The following is a 25897-nucleotide window of genomic DNA, read 5'->3' as shown; positions in this document are numbered from 1 at the left end:
AAATATCTTTTTACCAGAGAACCGGTACTTAAACACCCTGATCGGTCTCGTGAATTCATTGTTCAAGCCGGTACTAGCGACGTTGCTGTGGGAGCTGTGTTGCTGCAAAAAGATGAACAGGATAGGATACGCCCTTGTGCTTATACCTCACGTAAATTAAACAACACAGAGCGAGGGTGGGCGATCTGGGAAAAGGAGGCCTTCGCTGTCCGTTGGGCTCTCCTTACGTGGCGTCACATCCTGGAAGGGGCTACTATCCCATTTGAGGTATGGACAGACCATAAAAATTTAGAGGCATTACAAACGCCTAGACGTCTGTCCCCAAAACAACTACGCTGGGCACAATATTTTCGAAGATTCAATTTCAGACTCAAATATGTGCCAGCAGGAAAGAACTTCCTCGCCGATGCACTTTCTCGTATGCCACAATATAACAGTAAGCGCGAGGAAGTAGTGGAATCTCTTATACCACCTATTGAGAGTGGGCATGCGGTTGCGGCGGTGTTACGGAAAGAAGCGTCCTTCTTAACGAATCTTCGGATAGCTATCAGCCAGGATACGTGGGTAAATCAAAACCAAACGTCAGTAATCTTACGAGATGGATTAGGGTGGAATGGGGATCGTTTATACATTCCAGAACCGCTTCAAACTACAGTTTTAAGACGGTGCCATGATGCCAAACCAGCAGGTCATTACGGTTTCCTTAAAACACTTCACCTGATTAGACGTCAATTTTGGTGGCCACGAATGCGTGGTGAAATTGAACGTTATGTTAAATCGTGCCCCACATGCGCGGCAGCAAAACCATGGTCAGGAAAACCACTCGGTCAATTACAATCGGTGGCTGATCCTAGTCGTCCGTGGGAGGAAGTGGCGATGGATTTTATAGTGGACCTACCGCCCAGCAATGGACATACCGTTATTTGGACAGTAGTAGACCTATTTTCAAAGCAGGTGCATTTTATACCCTGTCGGGGTTTACCATCTGCCCGACGATTGACAGACATGTTTATACAACATATCTACCGCCTTCACGGGGTCCCGAAGCGTATTATATCAGATCGGGGTGTCCAGTTCACCACCCAGTTTTGGAGATCTTTCATTCACAGGATAGGATCCACGCAAGGATTAAGTTCAGCCTTCCATCCCAGTACAAATGGAGCAGCTGAACGGGCTAATGCCGCTGTGGAACGATATCTACGTTGCTACGTTTCGTATCAGCAAACTGATTGGTCTGCCTTACTCCCGTTCGCTGAAGTCGCGTACAACAATATCAGCCACCGTAGCACGGGATTTTCTCCTTTCCAAATCATCTATGGAAGAGAATTCCCTGCCATACCTGAGGTAGAACCTCCAGCTACAGGGGTATCTACACATTCCGGTTGGGCCGACAAGATCCGACAAACGTGGCCAGCGGTAAAAACGGCGCTTCAAAAAGCAGCAAATGAATACAAACTTTATGTTGATAAAAAAAGAGCCGACCCAAAACCGTTTTCTGTAGGGGATCATGTGTATCTATCGACAAAATACTTGAAATTACGATTACCTAGTAGGAAACTAGGTCCCAAATACATAGGTCCTTTTCCTATAATACGTGTGATCAATCCTGTCACTGTCATGCTTAAGCTACCTTCACTGTTAGGAAAAATACATCCTGTTTTTCATAGCAGCCTCCTTAAACCTGTCAAAGAGGAAAGGCCCACACATCAGCCTGTTTCCCCGGGACCGAGTCATTCAGATCAATATGAGATAGATAAAGTATTGGATTCACGTCTACGTAGAGGCAGGTTACAGTACTGTGTACGGTGGAAGGGTTATCCACTAGCACAAGCATCTTGGGTAGCAGCTCCAGACGTTCATGCCGACCGGTTGCTCCGTCGGTATCATCGTAAATATCCAAATAAACCAGGTCCCAGTGGGTAGAACGGTTGCTATGCTAACATCTTTATTTTATTTCCTGCAGGTGGACTCCTGGTAGAGAGGAGCCGCCTGTCGAGCCTCGGTTGAGTCTCGCCATCACTAGGGAGGACGATGAGGAGGGGGCAAGCTGTTGGACTCTCCAGGGGCGTGTCATCAGCTGTTTGAGAAGTCTTTATCACCCGCACACAAAACGAAGCAAACTCTTTCTTTTTTTTTTTTTTTTCTTTAAATTTTTATTATAGTCCAACATACACAGACAAACACAAACATTTAAACAAACTATACATAAACTAACTATACAATAAAATCAAGTCCTGAGACTTGAGCTTTGAAGTGTAGATACCTCGGTAATTGTATATCAATGTATCTGTACATATTATACTTCATCATATATCAATATTTATATAACGATATTTCATTTTGTTTCTATATTTGGATATAGTTGGATGGTATTCCTTAATTCGTGTTCTTTTTTTCTAACCAGTTATACCATTTTTGCCAAATTAGGTAATAGTCTGAGTCTTCTTTTCCCTGAATTTCTTTGGTCAGTTTATCCATTTCTGCACATTCCATTGTTTTTTGTATTACTTTTTCCTCTGTTGGCGTATTTTCCAATTTCCACATCTGTGCAAAAGCGATTCTGGCAGTGGTTAGGATGTGTATAATTAGGTATTGTGTCTCTTTTTTATAATCTTTTGTGAGTATTCCTAATAAGTATGTTTCCGGTCTGAGGGGTACTTTTTGGGTGGTGATTTCTTCCAATTGACTTTGGATTGTTTTCCAAAATTTTTTAACTTTTGGACATGACCACCACATGTGGAAGTAAGTCCCCTTCTGTGTTTTACATTTCCAGCAATTTGGATTGGTGTTGGGGAACATCTTTGCCAGTCGTGCAGGGGGGAGATGCCATCTGTAAAACATCTTATATGTATTTTCCTTGTAGGGCACGGACATCGTCAGTTTAGTATTGACTTTCCACATTTTTTCCCATTTTTCTAGATTAATATTATATCCAAAATTTTTAGCCCAAATAATCATATTTTCCTTCACCACTTCTTCTTCCAGTTTGTATTTAAGCAAATAATTGTATATTTTAGTTATTAATTTATCATCCGATTGCATTATAATTTTGTCTAATTCATTTCTTTCTTTTTGGATTCCAAATTTTTTCATATCGCTTTTATATCTTGATTTTATCTGTAAATACGTCCACCAATCAATGTCCGTGCCCTGTTGTCTCAATTCCTCTGTTGTTTTTATATCTCCCTCTGTATTCAACAATTCGTCGTAGGTCTTCATTTTATTCATATCCATTGTGTTCGGGTAGATTTGTGCTTCCATGGTTGATATCCATCTTGGAATTTTATCATAGTGTTTCCTTCTTATTTCAATCCAAATTTTTGCCAGTGCTCCTCTAATGTAGTGTCTCCTAAAGTGCTCATGCTGTCTGGGCTTTTCCTCCCATAGGAATGCGTGCCAACCTTTGAACAGATCGAATCCTTCTAGGGCTAATATTCGTTTGTCTTTGAGTGTCATCCAATCCTTGATCCAGGTTAGGGCTGTTGCAATGTAATAAGTTTGCCAATCTGGTAATCCCAGGCCGCCTCTTTCTTTGGTATCTTGCAGGTATTTCAATTTAATCCTGGCTCTCTTCCCCTGCCATATATACTTGGATATCATTTTATCGAGGTCTTTAAAATATGTTTTCCCCGGATTTATCGGTATAATTCTAAATAAATATAACATTTTTGGTAAAATAGTCATTTTAATTGAAGCAATTTTGCCTAATAATGATAGTTTTAATTTACTCCATGCATCTAAATCCTTCTGTATCTGTTTAACCAATTTAATGTAGTTATCTTCTTTTAATGATGATACTTTATTGGTGAGCCAAATTCCTAAATATTTTATTTTGGTTGTTGTTTGTATTCCTAGTGCCTCTTCCAGCTCTTCCTCCTGGGGTTTTGTCAAATTTTTAGTTAGTAATTTAGTTTTTTGTCTATTAATTTTCAAACCTGCCACTTCGCCGTATTGTTCTATCTTCCTTAATAAATTCAGTCCTGATTGTTTCGGTTGCTCTAATATAAATACTACGTCATCCGCGAATGCTTGTAGTTTGTATTCCTGGTTTTTTGTTCTTAATCCTTTTATTTCATTGTCATTCCTAATTTCGTTCAATAGGGGCTCGAGTGCTAATATATATAGTATAGGAGAAAGGGGACATCCTTGTCTCACTCCTTTGGATATTTTAAATTGGTCTGTTGTCTCTCCATTTATCCATATTCTTGCAATTTGATCTGAATATATTGTTTGGATCATATTAAGAAATTTCTCGCCAGTTCCCATTTTTTCTAGTTGCAATATTAAAAACCCCCAGTTCAGATTGTCGAAGGCTTTCTGTGCGTCGAGGAAGAGTAAGGCCATCTTTTCATCTGATTTTTGCTCATAATATTCCAGTATATTAATTATTGTTCTTGTGTTCTTGTTGATTTGCCTATTTGGAATAAAACCATTTTGGTCTGGATGGATATAATTCACAATAATTTTCTTCATTCTCTGAGCCATGATCGATGTAAATAATTTATAGTCTGCGTTTAGGAGTGATATGGGTCTGTAGTTTTTGGTTTGAGTTAGATCTGAATCTTCTTTAGGTATCAATGTAATAATTGTCTCTATCCATGATTTGGGAATTTTAGCTTCTAAAATCGCTTCGTTCAGAACTTGTAATAAAATGTGATCCATTGACTGATTCTCGATTTTATAGAATTCTGCCGGGATACCATCTGGGCCTGGTGTTTTATTGTTGTTCTGCTTCTTCTTCGCTTCAATTAATTCTAACATCGATATTGGTCTGTTCAAGAGTTCTCTTTGAGTTTCTTTTATTTCTTGGATATTGGCTTTATTTATATATTCTTTTACTTTCTCCAATTGGATTTCTTCCTGCGTATATAGTTCCTGATAGAAATTCCTTACAATTCGCTTTTTTGCCTCATTCATATGCTGTAGTTGCCCTTGTTCATCTTGTAGTTGGTGTATTAGTCTTTTCTCCTTTTCTTTCTTTAATTTATATGCCAACCAACGTCCTGTTTTATTAGCGAATTCAAATTGGTTTTGCTTTGCCATTCTAATCTTCCTAGCTATTTCTGTTGTTGTTATTAAGTTTATTTCGTGTTTGATATGTTTTATTTTTTCCTTAATCTCTTTCCCATCTGGTCTGTTCTGTAATTCTACTTCTTGTTTTCCGAGCTCAGTCATTAGGTTATTCCTTTTTTGCTGTTTCTCTCTGTTTTTCTTCACCTTGAATGAGATTGTTAATCCTCTTATATATGCTTTTGTGGCATCCCATAGAATTTGTAATGATGTATGTTCCTTTTTGTTTATTTGAAAAAATATCTCCATCTCTTTCTTTATCATCTCTATGTATTCTTTATCTTTGGTGATTTCTCTATCCATCATCCATCTTCCTCTCTTTAACCGGCCTTTCCAGACTATTGTTATGGGACTGTGGTCTGCCCATATGTTCGGTGTGATTTCAATTTCTTTTATGCTTTCTCTTAGTTCTGCCGTCATTACGGTTTCCTTAAAACACTTCACCTGATTAGACGTCAATTTTGGTGGCCACGAATGCGTGGTGAAATTGAACGTTATGTTAAATCGTGCCCCACATGCGCGGCAGCAAAACCATGGTCAGGAAAACCACTCGGTCAATTACAATCGGTGGCTGATCCTAGTCGTCCGTGGGAGGAAGTGGCGATGGATTTTATAGTGGACCTACCGCCCAGCAATGGACATACCGTTATTTGGACAGTAATAGACCTATTTTCAAAGCAGGTGCATTTTATACCCTGTCGGGGTTTACCATCTGCCCGACGATTGACAGACATGTTTATACAACATATCTACCGCCTTCACGGGGTCCCGAAGCGTATTATATCAGATCGGGGTGTCCAGTTCACCACCCAGTTTTGGAGATCTTTCATTCACAGGATAGGATCCACGCAAGGATTAAGTTCAGCCTTCCATCCCAGTACAAATGGAGCAGCTGAACGGGCTAATGCCGCTGTGGAACGATATCTACGTTGCTACGTTTCGTATCAGCAAACTGATTGGTCTGCCTTACTCCCGTTCGCTGAAGTCGCGTACAACAATATCAGCCACCGTAGCACGGGATTTTCTCCTTTCCAAATCATCTATGGAAGAGAATTCCCTGCCATACCTGAGGTAGAACCTCCAGCTACAGGGGTATCTACACATTCCGGTTGGGCCGACAAGATCCGACAAACGTGGCCAGCGGTAAAAACGGCGCTTCAAAAAGCAGCAAATGAATACAAACTTTATGTTGATAAAAAAAGAGCCGACCCAAAACCGTTTTCTGTAGGGGATCATGTGTATCTATCGACAAAATACTTGAAATTACGATTACCTAGTAGGAAACTAGGTCCCAAATACATAGGTCCTTTTCCTATAATACGTGTGATCAATCCTGTCACTGTCATGCTTAAGCTACCTTCACTGTTAGGAAAAATACATCCTGTTTTTCATAGCAGCCTCCTTAAACCTGTCAAAGAGGAAAGGCCCACACATCAGCCTGTTTCCCCGGGACCGAGTCATTCAGATCAATATGAGATAGATAAAGTATTGGATTCACGTCTACGTAGAGGCAGGTTACAGTACTGTGTACGGTGGAAGGGTTATCCACTAGCACAAGCATCTTGGGTAGCAGCTCCAGACGTTCATGCCGACCGGTTGCTCCGTCGGTATCATCGTAAATATCCAAATAAACCAGGTCCCAGTGGGTAGAACGGTTGCTATGCTAACATCTTTATTTTATTTCCTGCAGGTGGACTCCTGGTAGAGAGGAGCCGCCTGTCGAGCCTCGGTTGAGTCTCGCCATCACTAGGGAGGACGATGAGGAGGGGGCAAGCTGTTGGACTCTCCAGGGGCGTGTCATCAGCTGTTTGAGAAGTCTTTATCACCCGCACACAAAACGAAGCAAACTCTTTCATCGGAGATGGGGGGGCATGGTGTTTGCAGATGACTCTGCCTTGTGCTGTAACAGAGGCGCGCTCCTCCTACAGGCCAGCTTGAGGAAGGAGGGATGATGTTGACTGTTTGATTGTTAATTGATTTATTGTGCTCCTCCTTCAGGCCAGCTAGGGGAAGGAGGGGTGATGTTAACTGTTTAATTGCCACTTGATTTATTGCTGTGTATATAAAAGGCGCTACACTGCGATTGCGTGTAGCGCTAACTTTAAACCTTGTTTCCGGCTTGTGCCTTTCTCCTGCCTGTGTTTGCTGTGCTGAACCTAATTAAAGGATTGCAACTGCTTTATTCCGTTCTGGTGTTGGCTTGTTTCCAGAGCAGTTGGGTGGACTGGCCGAGAGTAGCTTGTTCATAAGTTACAAGTAATGCCAGGTCTTCAGTCCATTGAATACCAGGATGCAGAGGCGTGGTGGCTTAGTGGCTTAATGATACTGGAAATGGTTTTTGCTGCAGTGGTTTGAGTCTTAGCGTTGCATGGCTCCTGTAACTGCTCACCTAGCAGTTCGAAAGCATGTTCTATGCGCCTCAGCTTCTGCCCACATGGCAGTTCAAAAACATGTTTTATGTGAATAGATAAATAGGTACCACTTCAGTGGGAAGATGAGCCAATGCTTCATGAGGATGGTTGTGACACCCATTTGCGAGGAGGCTTTGTTGAAAGGAGAAGGATGATGCAACAGGAAAGTTAGTCATCTTTTATCTGGCTCACCCCCTGGAGTGCACTTGGAAAGTGCATGAGCATGAATCAAACAGAGCTAGTGTCTTAAGCAGTCAAATTTCTACTCTGCATCAGCATTGTAGTCTCATGGCTAATGTAACATCACAATACGCTAAAGAAATAAATAACTGAGACCATACCTTTATCTTAGAATATTGATGGACAATATTAGCAATAAGACAGGCACGAAGAAACTATTTCTATTGCCCAGTCATTAATTTCTGTGCATTAGGTAGAATGTGAACATCTGAAATATTAAAATCCTTCTCAAAGACAAGATAGTATATGCCAGGTGTGTCAAACTCAATTTCATTGAGGGCCGCATCAGGGTTGTGTTTGACCTTGGGAGGGGGAATTGGGCATGGCCAGGGTGGGCATGGCCAGCTCGACATCATTTGTGTTGGGGGCGCATGTAATGGCACGAATATTCTGCCAGAGAAAACGGGCTCCCGAGCTCTGTTTTCGGCTGCGATGGCCTCCTGTAACCATCTGCCAGCAAAAACAGGCTCCCAAGCTCCATTTTCACTGGCAGAGGCACCTCGGGCCAGTCCTTCACTGTTTCCAGGGTGGTCCTGCAGGGCAGATCTAAGCACCCCACAGACCGGTTTGACACCCCTGGTATATGCAATTACTACTTCTAAGATGCAGCAGTTTTGGAGATCACAATATATATTTAAACATATTTTTCTTTATATCTTCAACACAATGTTTGCTCATCCCTTTTCTCAACACATTCATGCACAATGTTCCAACAATTCCAAAATATTTTTTGTTCAATTAACTGTGGTCTTAAAATCTGTGGAAATTTTTGGTCTAGAATAGGAAATAAAGACTACCCACTGTTACACAACCTAAAGGTCTCCAATGTCTTATCTACTGATTCAATCTTAATTAAACTGGAATGTTGTCATAGTTAGAATGGTGTCATATGGACATTTGATTATTTTATTTCTAGCTTTTATTTTAAAATAATTTTAAAATCTTTAAAATAATTAAGAAAAAAACCCAATTATTTCTCCCTTATATGCTGTGCCAAAGAAAGCAAGGTCATTGAAATAAGCACAAAAATATAATTTGAATGATTTTGTTTACTATAACCATAACTGTATACTTTTTACCATGCTTAAGCTTATTGTTGTGTATACTTGTAGATTATTCTGTAGTTATTACTCTAACTCATGTGTTTTACCATAGCATCCAAAATATCTAGATAGATATGTATTTTCAACTGTATTACAGTGGTACCTCAGTACTTATCGTTAATTGGTTCCGAGAAATGTGATGAGTACCAAAAACAATGAGTACCAAATAAAATTTTCCCATAAGAAACAATGTAAATAAATGTAATGTGTTCCCAAACAAAAGACAATGCACATTTTAGGGCAACATTTAAAAAGAGAGGGTTTTACAACATTACTTTACATGAGAAATAAACATAGAAAATAATAAATACGTATATTAAATAAAAATAAAAACTTCACGTTACCTGTACTGATGAGAAAAGAAGCACAGAAATACACAAAATGACCCCCAAAGCTAAGACCACCAGGAGATGTACACAGAGGAAAACCTACTAACATGTCATCCTTTGCTTTGACTGGAAGGGATAGCCAGTCGAATTCTAACTTGTGTGTTGACTACCAAACAAACAACAAATACCAAGGCAAAATTTTTTCATCAAAATGTGTTAAGTACCAAATTTGATGAGTTTCAAAGCAGTTGAATACCAAGGTACCACTGTGCTAACAGGTGTATGAACCTACTGAAATATTTTTAGCAATGATGCTATTAGAAGATAGAAATATATTCCAATTAAAATATTTATCAGTCTAGATTTTTACACTTTACTATATAAATATGATTTCAGACTCATTATGCAACATGTAGCAGCACACACTAACTTTACATTAAAATTCTAGAGCACAGACGTTGTGAAGTTAGTCCAGTTCATTTTACGTGATGTTATTAAAAACCTCTCAAGATGCTTTTCCTATCATTTGTTAAGAGTATTTTCCAAGAAATAAAACATTGGTTGCTTTCTTCATGGTAGATATTAATTGATGGATATAATTCAGTCAGAGAGTTGAAAAATGCACTAAAAATAATGGGGCATAACATGCTAGGGTTAACATTTATTCATAGATGATGCAATTAAATAAAATAGGCATTAACTTCAAGGTCAGCCACTAAAGTAATAAAACTGAATATTTTAATTGAATCATAATTGCTTCTTCTAGATACATGCAAGTCAAGTAAAATAGATGTCAGCACAGCAAATTATGATTCTTCCTCCTAATTAATTTCTTAATTCTGCATGGAGTTTTCTACAGCTTGGGCTTGTTGTAGGTTTATCCACCCATCCAAGTTTCTTTTCCTTATCCCCAGTGACTTCACATTTGGAAAATGCAATGTGATCTTGGTATTAAGATCCTGATCAAGAGAATACTCGTCAGTGTATTTTATCAAATTATCAATAATTGTTCATAGATCCTTTTGGAAATACACGTTTGGAACAGTTGGGCACAGTGAACAAAATTAAACTTTATGCTTGAATAATTATCATTTAAAGGGCACAATATCCAATAGCAATGCTATGTGTTGTTTGTAGACTTTGGTCCACAAATAACATCATCTCCCGACAAATGTGTTTTAGAAGAGAATAGTAAAAATACATCATGCTTTTTAATCTAAAATTAATACCACAGAAAGGAAAAAAAATGAAAGGATATCCTTGAAGTATATCAAAGAACCAGAAAAGATATAGGAAGGTGGAACAGCCTGTTGCTAAGTACCAAAAGTGGGAACAAAAACAAAAGGAAGTTTTGATTCCATATATTACCGGTACTAATAAATGTTCCAAAAATATTTGGCCTTTTGCCATTAGAAGAAATAAACACTGAATAAAGAAACATGTGCTTTGGAATTTTCATTGTAGAAGAGGTGGGCAGATGCTTCGTGTGAACGTCAAGTGTAGGTTTCGACTGCAACTTTATAATTGGGATTGGAAATCTGTAACTTCCCCCAAATAACTGGACTCCATTTCTCATTGGCCCAGTCAAGCTGATTGATGGCATTTAAAATCCAGTACATTTTGCCTAGAGTTTACAGAGTTTACCTAGAATGTATTGCAGTATAAGTCCTACAAGAATAATGAGCTATGTTTTGCCGCAATAAAAATGGTGCATATAATTTCTGTCTGCTTTTTATGAGAATTTGAATCAGTGGAGGTTAACCTTGAAAAATAAATAGGTTTAGAGGAATAAATTTAATACTTTTCCCATGGCAGTGAGAAGTCTTTCATTGTTTAAAGTATGATCAATATTTTCTGATGCTGCTATAGTATTTATGTGACAAAAGATATGTATATGCATATTATCTACTTGCATATTATTATGTCTAGCTTGGGCCTAAGAAAGTGTTCAAGAAATGGCTGGGGAGAGCAAAATAAATCATTCTCAAGAATTGATATGGATTATTAAAAATCTCACAAATAAAATCTTAGAAGTTTGTATTTTGACCAAACCATTCTCAGATCACAATCCAAATTTTGCTTCTCAGAAAAAAAGATTTTGAATTTTAGCTGAAGATTGAATGATTCTACTTTACAAAAAGAGATGATTGTAAAGCATTGTAAAAAGAAATTAAACATTTTAACAATAATTTGGACAAATTGACTGATCTAATGACTGTCTATTTTATGGTAATAAAATAGGTAGGTGATAAGATGGTAAAACTAATCAGTCAATAAACTACTACTAATGACTGTCTGAGATGCCAGCAAAGAGGTTATGAAAGATTATTTCATACAATAAAAAGAAATCCCAGGGAAAGATGTAAAAGAAACTGGATGAAATTAGAAGTTAAGAGATTGAACTGCGAAATGGACCAAATTTTACACCAAATTGAATTGCTTTGTCAACAGCTGCCTGTGTTAACAGTTTGAGAATTAGAAATTAAACTGAATTATGTGAAACAGAGACATTTTGAATTTGTAAATAAAGCAGGAAGATGATTGGCATATAAACTGAGAAAAGAAAGAGAAAAGGATAGAGAAAATTCAAGAAGCTGCTATGTAATAACAGACAGCAACCTTATTAAAAATCTTTTTACCACTTGTATTGCAGTTTCTATAAGAAACAGGAAGTACAGGTAGTCCTCGACTTACAACAGTTCCTTTAGTAGCTGTTCAAATTACAACGGCACTGAAAAAAGAGATTTATGACCGTTTTTCACACTTATGATAGTTATTGCGTCCCCTTGGTGGCGTGAATATACAAATGAATATATAAATTAAACCATAGACTTTTCTTCTGTATTTAATGGACAAAGGACTTGGGAAAAAAATGGAATGTTGTTAAACATGTTGATAACGGCACAAAAGTGGAAATATATATTAATTCCCATAATGGAAGAACAGTTGGAAAAACTGAAGAAACTGATGGAACTAGCAGAGATGGCCAAATTAACTGCTTTAATTAAAGAAAAGAATACATTTAATTTTATTTGTATCTGGAAACTGCTTCTGGATTTTGTGCTAGAAAAATTTTGAGATAGAAAAAAAAATGAAACTTTTGGGATTTACTGATTAGACTTTTTGTTTTGTTATAGAAATGTCTAGCATATATTGAATATACAAAGTAAAAAAATGAAGTTGTAACATTATTATGTTCATTCTTCTGCATTGAAAAGCGTAGGAAATTAATGCTTTTTCCCCTTTTGTCCCTTTATCACATACTTCACTTTTTTTCTTTTCCCATTATTTTCATTTTCATTTATATCTTTTATACTTAAATAACTTCAATAAAATTATATTATAAAAAATAAAAGAAATGGCTGGACTGAGAAGAGAAATAGCTTTAGTAATAATTGTAAGTTTATCAATAATCCAATTTAGCCTTAGAAAGCTGTGTAGGGTGATACCTTTAATATATGTTATAGAGTTGTCAAATTCAGCTGAGTGCTTCTTCATCATAATATGTACATTATAATTTGCTTTCTATTTTATAATATTTATTTGAAAGTAAGCACTAAAACAATATATTTTCCACTCGGTGCACAGGGCAAAGGAAACGAACTTATTTTTGCCCAAGATAAAAATCAGCAGTTCAAAGAAAGTAAGAGAATATGTTCTGGCTAAGGACAACTTTGTTTCCCCAAAGTTATTTTTGGTAAACAGGAATTGGGGTTTTTTTTAATAGTTTGTTTTAAAATGTTAAAAAAAGAGTAAACTGTGACACCCAAACAGTACTTTGTTCTCTAAAATACATTTAAACCTTTTGACAGGTTTAGATCCAGATAAACATCTAGGAAAAACATTGGATGAAATGGAACCTTATCTTTTGAAAGTAAGTATTATTGAAAGTATACATTAAATATATGGTGCTTCAAAATAATAAATTTCCTGTACACAAAAGAATGCAAGTTTAGAAAGAAAACATTAGCTCAAATTTAGCAAACTGAATATATATATATATATATATATATATATATATATATATATATATATATATATATATTATAATCTATATGTATCGTTTTCCTAATCAACAAATTACATGTAATCTATTTCTTTGAGAACAGTTGATTAAAAATAAAGTTTGGATTCATGCTTAAAATTGATTGATTGATTATGTGCCATCAGGTCAGTGTCACTTCTTAGCAATCTCATAGTTTTTCTACAGCAATCCTGCTTAAAATAGACCTACTGAAGTTAATAAAGTTTTAATTAGTAAAGCATAATGGTGACTCCTTGTCTTCATATTCTTAATGTGGCAATGATTGGATGCGGCTTACTATTTTTCTTTATAATGGTAAAAAATTCTAAAAGGAATGCGTATTTTGGTAAGAATTGCCAAGAACTGACTTGGACTCAAGGGGAATTTTTACATAACCTTTTAGACTAGGGCTCCACATACTTCTGGAATGATTTGGAAGAAATGTTCCAGACATCATTCAAATGTTGCCTGCTGTATTCATTGAAATATTATTTTTATACAGCTTTTGCATAACCCTGGAAAAAGAGTCTTAGTTAACCCATTACATTTAATACATTCTTAAGACAGCTGCACCTTTTTTCAGGCTTAACACTGTGGGAAGATAAAGAATATAATGCATTCTGAATTTGATCTTTCAATATATCAAACAAATACAAAAACCACTATTTTTCAGGAATAAGATGAAGCGGAATATGAAATTTCAGAATACAAAGTTTGCTACATAAAATATATTTAATCAGTCTCATTTCTTGAATCTGACAATTATTATGAGTTGGTTCTACTTCTTAATATTTATTATTAATAGATTTCTGAATAATGGAGATTTTCTTGCATTGAGACAAACTTTAATGTGTCAGTTTAGTTTTTGATTTAGTTTGTTTCCTCTTATTATTATTTTTTTAAAATTTGATTTATATGCCGCCCTTCTCCGGAGACTCAGGGCAGCTTACAATGCGTTAAGCAATACCCTTCATACTTTTGTATGTTTATACAAAGTCAGCTTATTACCCCCACAAACTGGGTCCTCATTTTACCTACCTTAGAAAGGATGGAAGGCTGAGTCAACCTTGAGCCTGGTGAGATTCGAACTTACAGTAATTGCAGACAGCTGGTGTTAATCACAATGCTATTAGTCTGCTGAGCCACCAGGCTCTTATTGAAAACTTCCTACTTGTCAGCAGCCATTTTGAGGTGGAGTCAGCACACTTTTTTCTTCCTGCACAGGTAGCCTTTGTTTAGTGACCATGATTGGAACTAGCAACTTGATTGTTAAGCGAAACAATTGATAAGTGAAACTGTGACTGTACTTATGTACTTTTTTTTTTTTTAAATTTGATTTATATGCCGCCCTTCTCCGGAGACTCAGGGCAGCTTACAATGCGTTAAGCAATAGCCTTCATACTTTTGTATATTTTATACAAAGTCAGCTTATTGCCCCCACAAACTGGGTCCTCATTTTACCTACCTTAGAAAGGATGGAAGGCTGAGTCAACCTTGAGCCTGGTGAGATTCGAACTTACAGTAATTGCAGACAGCTGGTGTTAATCACAATGCTATTAGTCTGCTGAGCCACCAGGCTCTTATTGAAAACTTCCTACTTGTCAGCAGCCATTTTGAGGTGGAGTCAGCACACTTTTTTCTTCCTGCACAGGTAGCCTTTGTTTAGTGACCATGATTGGAACTAGCAACTTGATTGTTAAGCGAAACAATTGATAAGTGAAACTGTGACTGTACTTATGTACTTTTTTTTTTTTTAAATTTGATTTGTATGCCGCCCTTCTCCAGAGACTCAGGGCGGCTTACAATGCGTTAAGCAATAGCCTTCATACTTTTGTATATTTATACAAAGTCAGCTTATTGCCCCCACAAACTGGGTCCTCAATTTACCTACCTTAGAAAGGATGGAAGGCTGAGTCAACCTTGAGCCTGGTGAGATTCGAACTTACAGTAATTGCAGACAGCTGGTGTTAATCACAATGCTATCAGTCTGCTGAGCCACCAGGCCCATTTCAGCTTTCCTTTGCTTTACAGACTTGCAAAGGTAATAAATGTGAGGATTGGTCTTGATGTTACTTTTTCATCATCATTGTAACTACAAAAGAATGCTAAATGATGCAATTGCTAAACAAGAATTATGTGTATAAGCATTATGTTGTATATTGTAGTTATATTATAAGTAGTCCTTGACTTACAACCATTTTTTTAGTGACCATTCAAAGCACCTGAGGGCAGGAAAAGAAGCGATGGGTGGAAACTAATCAAGGAGAGAAGCAACCTAGAACTAAGGAGAAATGTCCTGACAGTTACAACAATTAATCACTGGAACAACTTGCTTCCAGGAGTTGTAAATGGTCCAACACTGGAAGTTTTAAAGAATAAATTGGATAACCATTTGTCTGAAATGGTATAGGGTTTCCTGCCTAAGCTGGGGGTTGGACTAGGAGACCTTCAAGGTACTTCCAACTCTGTTATTCTATTCTATTCTAAAGTTACAAAGGCACTAACAAGTGATTTATGACCATTTTTCATATAACTATTGCAGCATTCTCATGGTCACATGATCAAAAGACGTTTGGCAACTGGCACGTATTGATGATGGTTACAGTGTCCTAAGGTGTGATCACCTTTTGTGACCTTCTGAGAAACAAAGTCAATGGGGAAGCTGTTGTTCCCCATTGCTGCTAGTAACATAACCGTGTTACTAACTAACCAATTGCAGTGATTCACTTAACAACTGCAGCAGGGAAAGTCATAAAATGGGGCAAAACTCACTTAACAACTGTCTTGCTTAGCAGTGGAATTTTTGGGCTCAATTGTGGTGATAAGTTGAGGACTTTCTGTATATCCTTTTCAATGATTTGTCATTCACTTTTATCACGTGTTACAGAAAATCGTTGCACTGTCCTCGCAAACCCACAAACATCCATGCATACTCAGACACATGAAAGCTGGGATCAGATCCATGTGAGCTTTTAAAGTCACATATTTTTGCAACCTTCTAAAGGTAGAAATATTTCTTTTTCCTCATATTATTTTGCTTTTCATGCATTTTGTCATGGTTGAACCATGACAGTTGGAGGCCAAAACTACAGCAGTGTTAAAGAACATTGCTCAATAAATTCTTATTTTGGTTGGGTTTGTGTTTCCCAGTAAATGTCAGCATACATAAATATTTTACTAGATATTTAGCTAACTTTATAACTTAGTGAAACTGAAGCATAAACACCAGCTGCAGAGAAAGTAAAGGCTATAGTTCTAAAAATATTTTCTTTGAATGTTGTCAGGGGGTGGTTTGTGTGTGAGAGAGAGATTGTGAGAGGGAGAGAGATAGCAGTATCAGAAAGAAATTGGCCAAATGCTTTTTTAGACATTTGTTATAGGCAAGATCTAGTAGCTCAATATCTTAATCCCCTCTTTATTTAAAACAATATAATCCAAATAATTACTTAATTATAATTATATAGTGCATTTATATAAACTGCAAGTTTATATAAATAATTATATAAACTTGCAGATTCCAGTCTTCAGATTTTTGACAACTTGAATCTAGAAAATTCTAGATGACAAAGCTTTATCTGAAGACCAACACTGCCTTTAAGATGTAAAATTAAATTTATATCTTAAAATTCTAAGGGCAGCATTCACAATATTAAACTACTGTGCTGCTGTCTGTAGCCTTCTTTGATTTTTTTTAGAACAGTGTTTCCCATATCTGTCACCTTCCAAATGTGTGGACTTCAATTTTCAGAATTCCCAAGTCAGAATTACCATAACTGAGAGTTTTGAAGGTTGAAGTAGGTACATTAGCTATTGGGAATCTACACTTTTTGGATTCAGCTATATTTTACAACTACCCTTCCCCTGGGGAAAATTGTTAGATCCACCCTCATCCAGTATTTACATTTTCTTCTACCTTAATTAATTTGACCATTGTAAAGCTTCTAATCTTTTGGTGCCTTCCAGAGCACCAGTTGTATGTCATTGTTTGATTGATTATGCCCCATCAAGTTATTTTTGACTCTCAGTGACCATTATGTACATCACGCTAAACTCATTCATATTTGTACTAAGAGTGACTCATATTAAATTTTAGGTATTGTCTTTTTTTTTAATCCATTGTGATTATACAAAAAAGACTGGAAGCTATTGTTTCTCACACTTTTTCCATAACAGATTATTTATACGCCTGATCATTAATAAGCATATAAAAAGTTTTATTTGTTCTGAGATTTTTCTACTGATAGCCAGAGCATGCTATTATTCCTTAAGACAGAGTTCCCCAATCTTTCCGCCTTTGCAGATAGGTGAGGTGGGGGGAGAAGGGATAATTCCGTGCGAGTGTCTGGCAAGCACACGCATGCGAACAGCTCTACTTACATGAGCTGCGGGCACACATACTTGCCATTTACACAACTGGAGCATAGATACTTGTCTGCTGCTCACGCAAGTGGGAATGTGCACATGTGTGTGCTCGCCTACCACTTCCATGGCCCAGTTCTGAATGGCTCATGGCCTAGTAGTAGGTTGGGGACCCCTGCCTTAAAACATAGATGCATTTATACAATTTTTTTTTAAATGAAAAGGACAAATCATTGTGTCCTAGTTATAATGGGCTATATTAAAACTGTTTATAATTTATTTATGCACCATACTCACTCACTCCCCCCCCCTCTCTCTCTCACACACACACACACCATACTTTATTTTGACAAGGCTGACTCTGTTCTCATCTGGCATGTCCATAAAAGAGACTGGAAACTATTGCTTTTGTTTTAGAATAACCTTGAACTGTGGTCAGTATGTTAACTGTAGTAGCTATACTAAAAAGGTCAAAAGTTCCTTGTTCTTTTCCTGCTTGTTTACTGGAGATTTGTCTGGAGTTCAAATAGTTCACTCACTGTACCTTCAGAAGCAGGCACATCTCATTGTATGGATATGTTGCCTGCAGTTAATTGGGAAGAACTTCCAGCAACAGGAAGCTAAGATATTCCACTCCAAGCAGTTATAACACCAGTGGGAACTCTAAAGTGTTTGATCTTGAGGTCCAGGAAGGATTTGTGGCACCAAAAAGGCATTATTAGAATAAATAATTTTAGGAAACTTGTAAATATTCTTTTTCTTATTGGGAAGTGCTTAATGGATGCTTCATTGAGGAAGAACAATCATATATTTTGTTCCAAATAAAGCTACATTTTGTAGCCACTTCTCCCAGGAATGGTTTCCATTTCTAGCAGCTTTCCAAGAGTAATTTTGGAAAGAGGAAGAATAGTTGTTTTAACTAACTGCTTTGTAAGTTAGCCATCCTTGCTGCATCAGCATTAATTATTCTTGATAGATTTGTCTTGCAAGAACTTTACAGCAGCTTCTGACAGGTGGAGCTATACTTTTTGCCAGCAGCGTAACCTTTGGAAGTGAAAGCTTGATTAAAAGAAAGTTTGGTTATTTTTAGACAAAGAAATTTAGGCAAAGAGATATTTGCTCATTGAAAGGAAAATGTCTGATAACCCAGGACTCAAAAAGATAATTTGATCTATTCTTGAATAAAAATACATATATACTTATACATATAAAAATACATATATACATACATGTATATATTTATATGTATTCACCTAGCCATCCCAAATGTGTTAATAGACATGATTCTATTATATGACAGATAATATCTTCATTTGAGTATATATACATGTTTTCCTAAATAAAATACTGAAAGTGAGAAAAATGAAAAGAAGCTTCTTAAATATACCTTAAATCAACTGTTTGATTAAAATCAAATACAAGAATTAAGTCTGGGTATATTTTTTTCTTTCAATTAAATATCCTGGACTTTGTACAGTTTAGAATTCACTACTCTCTCAGTCACTTTACCCAGCAGGAGATTGGACTATAATTTCCCATCTATGATGGATGCAGGGAAGGCTTCTAAAGTAGATGCATAATAATGGCCTACTAAAGAAGGAGGCACCTTGATGTCTTTTAGAAAGGCATTTAAATTAGCAACTATCTGTACCCGGCCTCGAGTCGGTGAAGGGTCCCATCTCTTGGTTGTGTTAACAACCATTGATTGTGACATCCTTCTTAGCTACAGTGTATTTTAATTTTTGTATATATAATGATAGTTTGTTTCTTAATTTATTTTAAGATTGTTCATTGCCCACAGTCACTTGCTAAAACAGGCAGCCATACAAATTGAATAAACAAACAAAGGAAGCTTTAGTTCTTTCCTGCCTAATTTGTCGGCTGAATCAGGAACCACAGGACAAGGGCAAAAAAAAATGGGATTCCGATATGCAAAAAAAATCAGACCTATGAAATATTTCAAGTAGAAACTATTATTAATCCAGAAGTCATTTGCAACCTACAGTGTACAGACTGTGAGAAGGGAGTAAGAAAAGCAGATAGAAGATTGGCAGAATGCATCAACAAGCATCAACAGGCTGCCAGGAGACATGAATGAAAATTCATTAATTTCACAGGACATACTGTAGGTAAATGCAGTTCAGTGTCAGTTAGGAAGCTCTAGACATTTTAGATCAAACTAGGGTTAAAAATGCTACATAATTCTTAGAAGCTTGACAAATGGTACACTGACATATTAGAATTAAACGCCATTTATGGAGTGCTTCTCAAATGTGAGTTTCTTGACATAAAATCTGGTGATGATATAGTCTAGTCTGGCAATTAAATGTCTGTAAGAAAAAAATCAGACTCAGAGACCACCAAGGACCCAACAAATACTCCTCTGGTGGCTTTCCATTGGCCATTTGTATTAGATCTCCCTTAATAATTTAATATTGTTATGCCACTTCAGACAGCTAGTCCTTTGTTGATGCTAGCAGTGTCAAGAAATTCTCTGAAGACTATGAAAGACTAGGTTTGATAGAAAGACATGATGCATATCAAACAGCTCAAATTGGCCAGTTTCCCATTGTCTGTATTATTGATGAACCATCAATAAATTTGGGGATTATCATTCATAATTTATGCAATAATTGTTATCTGAACATTATGTGAGTTTTTTCTCACTTTTGTATCTGTGTTATGCCTCGTCCAGTGCACCTGAATTCTTGATCTGGTGTAGAACTATATTTGATAGTAATATAGCTGAATTGTGTGTTGAATAAGGATTTGCACGTTGATTTCAGTAGCCTATTGGTAGCATTGTAAAGATCAAGAGTTCTAGAGACCTGTGATTGAGACATGATACTTGTACCAACTCTGAAACTGAATAAATGGGGCTACCTCAGTTGCTATAATTTTCTGACAACTTTGAGACCTGACACCCAACTTGCTTGCCTGATGTAGAAATAACAGCATTTTGAAATAATAGCATTCATTGCCACTCTTCAACTGAAAATATTTATCATACCTAGATGAGGATTGAACTGAAAATAGAAGCAGCATCCTGTTTTAGGAATAATATAAGTTGCCATCCTATGGTTGTTTCATTGATTTGATCAAGTCTCATTTAACAAAGAGGGACTGATTTTTCAATATAGATGTGTACATTTCAGTCATACAAACCCTAATATGCTGTTAGCACTATAATATACCTTTCAGTACTGCACATTCTGGCATATTTCTCACTTTGTTTTTTACAGCCCCTGCCTCTAGAATGAAGTTCTTCCTGAAATCCAGAGAACTCCCCTCCCGTCCCCCTATCCCCTCCCCCCAATCCCTGATAGTGTTCAAGAGGTTCTTAAAACCTGGCTGTTCTCCCAGGCTTAGAGTGGTTAGAGTTCCTCGCAAGTTTGGTTGCTACATCTTTTTAATGTTGAAGCTGCATTTGGTTTGTGTTTTTAGTTAGGCTTGCCAGTTTTTTTTTCCTTTATTTTTTCCCCCTTATCTGTTGGTTTTGTCTTTTTGAATTGTACTGTATTCCTTTGATGTATTCTGGGTAAATTGAATTCATTTAAATTCAGTTTATAAGAACTCTGTACCATTCCTGAAAGCATTTTCTTCATTTTTCAGCTTTCTCAGAAGTATGGAGTCCATATCTGTGGAGAAGGAGGAGAATATGAAACATTCACATTGGATTGTCCTCTGTTTAAGAAGAAAATCGTTGTGTAAGGACCTATGTCTTCTCTTTTCTTTAAATGTTAGCACTGGGACCATACTAATATTTAGCTTTAGGCCACTTTTCTTGGCAGCAGCAGAATATGTCCTCTAAGTTCACAAATACCCACTTTGTTTAACACTGGCAAAGCCCTCCACTAACCTAAATCAATGCCTGACAAGATGGGGCCTTCATAGAAAGCTATAAACTTTTTAGACATTTGCACTTTCGTTTACTTGCTGATTATGGCCTGCAGTAAAACTGGTACCTACACACTGACACTTTTATCCTTTCATGAAGTGCGAATTGCCAGTAATATTTATCTTTCATTACAGCTACATTTGATAAACTGCCACATCAGTAGCCTGTAGGTTCCATTAACTCTATTTCCCTTTTCTCTCTCATTCTCCCTCCCTTCCTCCCTCCCACCCTTCCTTCCCCCTTTTTTTACCATTTTAATATTAGCAACTTAGAATGATCATACTAAACATTTTGCTTGAATTGCTGAAGGACGCTTTGGAATGCTAATGTTTTGAACCTTTTCAGTTTGCCCCGAGTTATCTTTTTTTCTATATATTCTTTAAAAGTATGTATAGATTTATAGGAGAATTTATTATAACTATGTAGATTTGTCAATATAATTATGGTAAAAAAGTTAGGCTGAATGTATTAAGGAAAATATTTCAATGAAACCCCTTTCATCTGAATTTACAGTTTCTGGTTTATCCCATGTTCAGATCAATAACTGCAGTGAAGAAGGATAATTTGTTTCTAGACTCCAAATGTCCCACTTGGGAGTAACCCCAGGTAGATACAGTTTGACAAAATTATCTGAGAAGTAGAATATTTCAAGAAGAAAATTACCCTCCTAATAAATGTAGGAAATGTTTCAGACTGAATGCATCAACTGCACTGTCTCATAAATAATATGTAAATAAATAATCATACTCCGAAGCATATAGAATGCAAAGGGCCAGCAACCTTCTCAAACCTTATTGATTTATTTTACTTCTAATGCCAACTAGTATATTTATTTATTTATTTTATTTTTCAAAATTTATATGCCGCCCTTCTCCCGTAGTACTCGGGGCGGCTTACAAGATAAAAACAATATAACAATGCAATACTAAAATTAATCAATTTAAAAATCCCCAAACGATTAAAAAGTCTTGCAACAGATCAGGGAATTTGCTGAAAAAGCCATGCCTTCAGCTCGGCGCGGAAAGTGCAGAGGTCAGGGGCCGTCCGGAGCCCGGTGGGTAACCCATTCCAGAGGGTCGGTGCGGCCACAGAGAACGCCCTCATCCTGGGGGTCGCCAGCCGACATTGTCTGGCCGACGGCACCTGCTGGAGGGCAGCCCTATGTGAGCTCACTGGTCGGTGGGAGGCCGGTAAGAGGTGGTCCTGCAAGTACCCCGGGCCCAGTATACTCATAAGTACATTGTTTGGAGATTATGAAATGTATGTTCCAACTTATCTGGAGGTCACCAAGTTGGGGAACGTTGAGCTTTAAAATATGTTAACTCACCAAATCTTGCTGTTAGCTATGTAATGAGTATTTTCAGATTTCCTAGGTTTTTTTTTCTTATAAAGTTATTTTAGTATAATGCTCATAAATTTTCATTTGAATCAAGATTGAGTACAAATCCTTTGAGTTCAGCTTCACTTCTATTTTATCCCAAATGAATAAAATAATTTATTTCATTCATTAAAACCATTTATTTTTCAAGGAGGCCATTTCACACATAGTGCTAAAATTCTTCAATGAAAACCTCTGGTGGGTATGAACTGCCTTCTCAGGTAAGGCAGATATTTTCCATAAAGACATGGTTCTTTGTGGTGATACCCAATACCTTTCCTTTGGACTCCAAATCCCCATCCCTTTACTTTATGTTCCAAACAGAAGTTCCATCTGCCCTGGACGGTATAAGTGGCACCCATTCACATTATTAGGAGGAAAGACTGTAGTCATTTGCAACTGTTACTTATTAAAACCAGCCCCAATTGAAACTGATTTAATGTCGTAAGTGGTTAATATAATTACTAAGAAAGGAGAATGTTTGTAGCTGAGGGTTGACATGAGAGGTCCTTCATGCTCTCTGAGCTTGCTTGTTTTCTTGCAGACGTTTCATTACCCAAACTAGGTAACATCATCAGTGTATCAGAGCACTGATCATCACTGATGATCAGAGCACTGATGATGTTACCTAATTTGGTTAATGAAACGTCTGCAAGAAAACAAGCAAGCTCAGAGAGCATCAAAGTAGTATAATTCTTATATTATAAATCTATGATACATCTGATTATTTATTTTTCTTTTGTTTATGGAGATTCTTAATCATCCAAGTCATGATTGTCCTAAACTTTCTAGTTTTTTTTTTTCTTTGAAAATGTTTTAATGGGGAATGAAAGGATTTATATTTTTTGAACAATATAAATCCCTCCATTACCCACTAGAAATGTTTTCAAAGAAAAAAACCAAGAAAGCCTTTGAGGAATATAAATCCTTCCATTTCCCACCAATCAGTTAGAACTGAAGAAGCTTCTTGGATGAGAAGTGAAATGTTTCACAGAAGCAAAAAAACCCATGAAAGTCCAATTGACTTTTGGATTATTTTTGTTTTGTTTTGCTTTCAAAAGCAACACAGCAATACTATTTTTTTTCCAATGCACTTTTAAAATTTTGTTTTATAGGGACTCATCAGAAGTGATTGTGCATTCAGCAGATGCATTTGCCCCTGTGGCTTATCTCCGCCTGTTAAAGTTGCATTTGGAAGATAAGGCAAGTCCAACATTAGGAAAATGATGGGTTTCTTTCTTCAAATAATTATTTATATATTGGGATGAAGTGTTGTTTTTACATTTACTAATATACATCTGGAAACAAAAATGAAATTGTTTGAAATACAAATGATTAAGAAATTGTTCGTGGAAAATAGGAATGTGTTTGAAGCAGAGCCATCATTTGAGAAGATTGACTGTTAGATTGATTGATTAATTAATTGATCTATCTATCTATCTATCTATCTATCTATCTATCTATCTATCTATCTATCTATCTATCTATCTATCTATCAATCTATCTATCTATCTATCTATCTACTCCCCCCCTCTTTCTCTCTCTCTGTCTCCATGTGTATATGTGTACTTATATATTTGAGTGAGATGTACAGACACCTTAGACATATGTAGGAATATTTATTTTGATCAATATTTTCTGTTTAGAAAAAGAATGTGATTTGATAATAATTTTAGTGCAGGTAGAGGGAAGCAATGGCTCATCAGTAAAGGACTGGAAAGTTGACAGCCTGGGTTCAAGATCCAACTGCTGTGCAATGGGTTGAGCTCCCATTACTTGCCCCAGCTGCTACCCACCTAGCAGTTTGAAAGCATGCAAATGCAAGTAGATAAATAGGTACCATTTTGGTGGGAAGATAACAGCATTCTGTGCACCTGGGTTTATGGCCACATGACCATGGAAAGGTCTTTGGACAATGTTGGCTCCCTAAGCTAAGAATCGGAAATGAGCACTGCCCCCTAGAGTTGGAAATGACTGGACAGGGGAAATCTTTACCTTTTAGTGCAAGTAGCATAATAGTGAAATGATATGATCAACTCACCAATCTCTCTTGAACAGAATTGTAGAGAATATGGAAGCTTTATTTATTTATTTATTTTATTTTCATTTATTTATATGCTGCCCTTCTCCAAAGGACTCAGGGTGGCGAACACAAATTAAAAACATACAATAATAGAAAATCCTAATTAAAAACCAATTAAAACAGGATAAGTAAATAATATAACCCAAGGATCAGACTCAGCCCAGTTGTTGAAACAGCCAAGTCTTTAGGCCTCGACGGATAGATAGCCTTGTTAAAGCCATAAAGATAAATGTTGCTTATGAGAAGGAAAATACAATTTTAGGTCAAGTAATCCTAGCCCACCACTTTCTTTAGCATCTTGCAGCAATTTATATTTAATTCTTGTTTTTTATCTTGCCATACAGATAGTTTTCAATTTACAACCGTAATTGTGACTAGAATTTCTTGTGCTAAGCAACACAGTTGTTAAATGTGTCATGCCTGATTTTACAACCTTTAAGCAACTCCAACTTTCCCATTGGCTTTTCTTGTCAGAAGATGGCTGAGAAAGTTGCAAATGGCGATCACATGACCCTGGAACATTGCAACAATCATAAAATACATGGCGGTTGCCAACCACCTGACTATTGATCACATGACTATGGGGATGCCACAATGGTCATGTGAAGATCAATCATAAGTCACTTTTCTCAATGCCATTGTAACTTTAAACAGTCATTATATGAACTGTAAGTTGAACATTATTTGTATACATTTAGAAATGTCTTTCTGATATTATTTAAATAGTACATTGGTCATCATGATTGGTATTATCGGGAATAAAAATAACATCCTAGGCAAAGCATTCATATTTATTACTGAAATTCTATCCAACAATGACAACTGTATAAGTAGCACTCAGCTTTGAAGTTATGACAAATCTCCCCCAAAGTATTTAAGATCTGATTTTGAAATTTGGATGGTTGAAACCCCTCCACCCACCCCAATCACATGACTGCATTTCAGACACTCATCAAAAAAGTTGTAAAATTTGGTTGGTCGTGTGATGATTTGCTTTACAAA

The 25897-nt window shown here is 36.6% G+C and overlaps 1 protein-coding gene across 1 annotated transcript in view; it reads left to right on the top strand.

Moving 5' to 3' along the window:
* Window positions 1-25897, top strand: part of DPH6 (diphthamine biosynthesis 6) — a 235670-nt gene that overhangs the window by 67157 nt on the left and 142616 nt on the right. Inside the window, exons 6-8 of the mRNA XM_034417936.3 lie at window positions 12966-13027; window positions 21149-21243; window positions 23928-24015. Of these exons, the coding sequence (XP_034273827.2) occupies window positions 12966-13027; window positions 21149-21243; window positions 23928-24015 (245 nt within the window). The remainder of the gene's footprint in view (window positions 1-12965; window positions 13028-21148; window positions 21244-23927; window positions 24016-25897) is intronic.

The sequence above is a fragment of the Pantherophis guttatus genome, chromosome 1 (genome assembly GCF_059756535.1).
Source record: "Pantherophis guttatus breed Tessera chromosome 1, ASM5975653v1, whole genome shotgun sequence".
Taxonomy (NCBI): domain Eukaryota; kingdom Metazoa; phylum Chordata; class Lepidosauria; order Squamata; family Colubridae; genus Pantherophis; species Pantherophis guttatus.
Note: the sequence above shows the minus strand (reverse complement) of the source record. Positions and strands in the feature narration are given on the sequence as shown.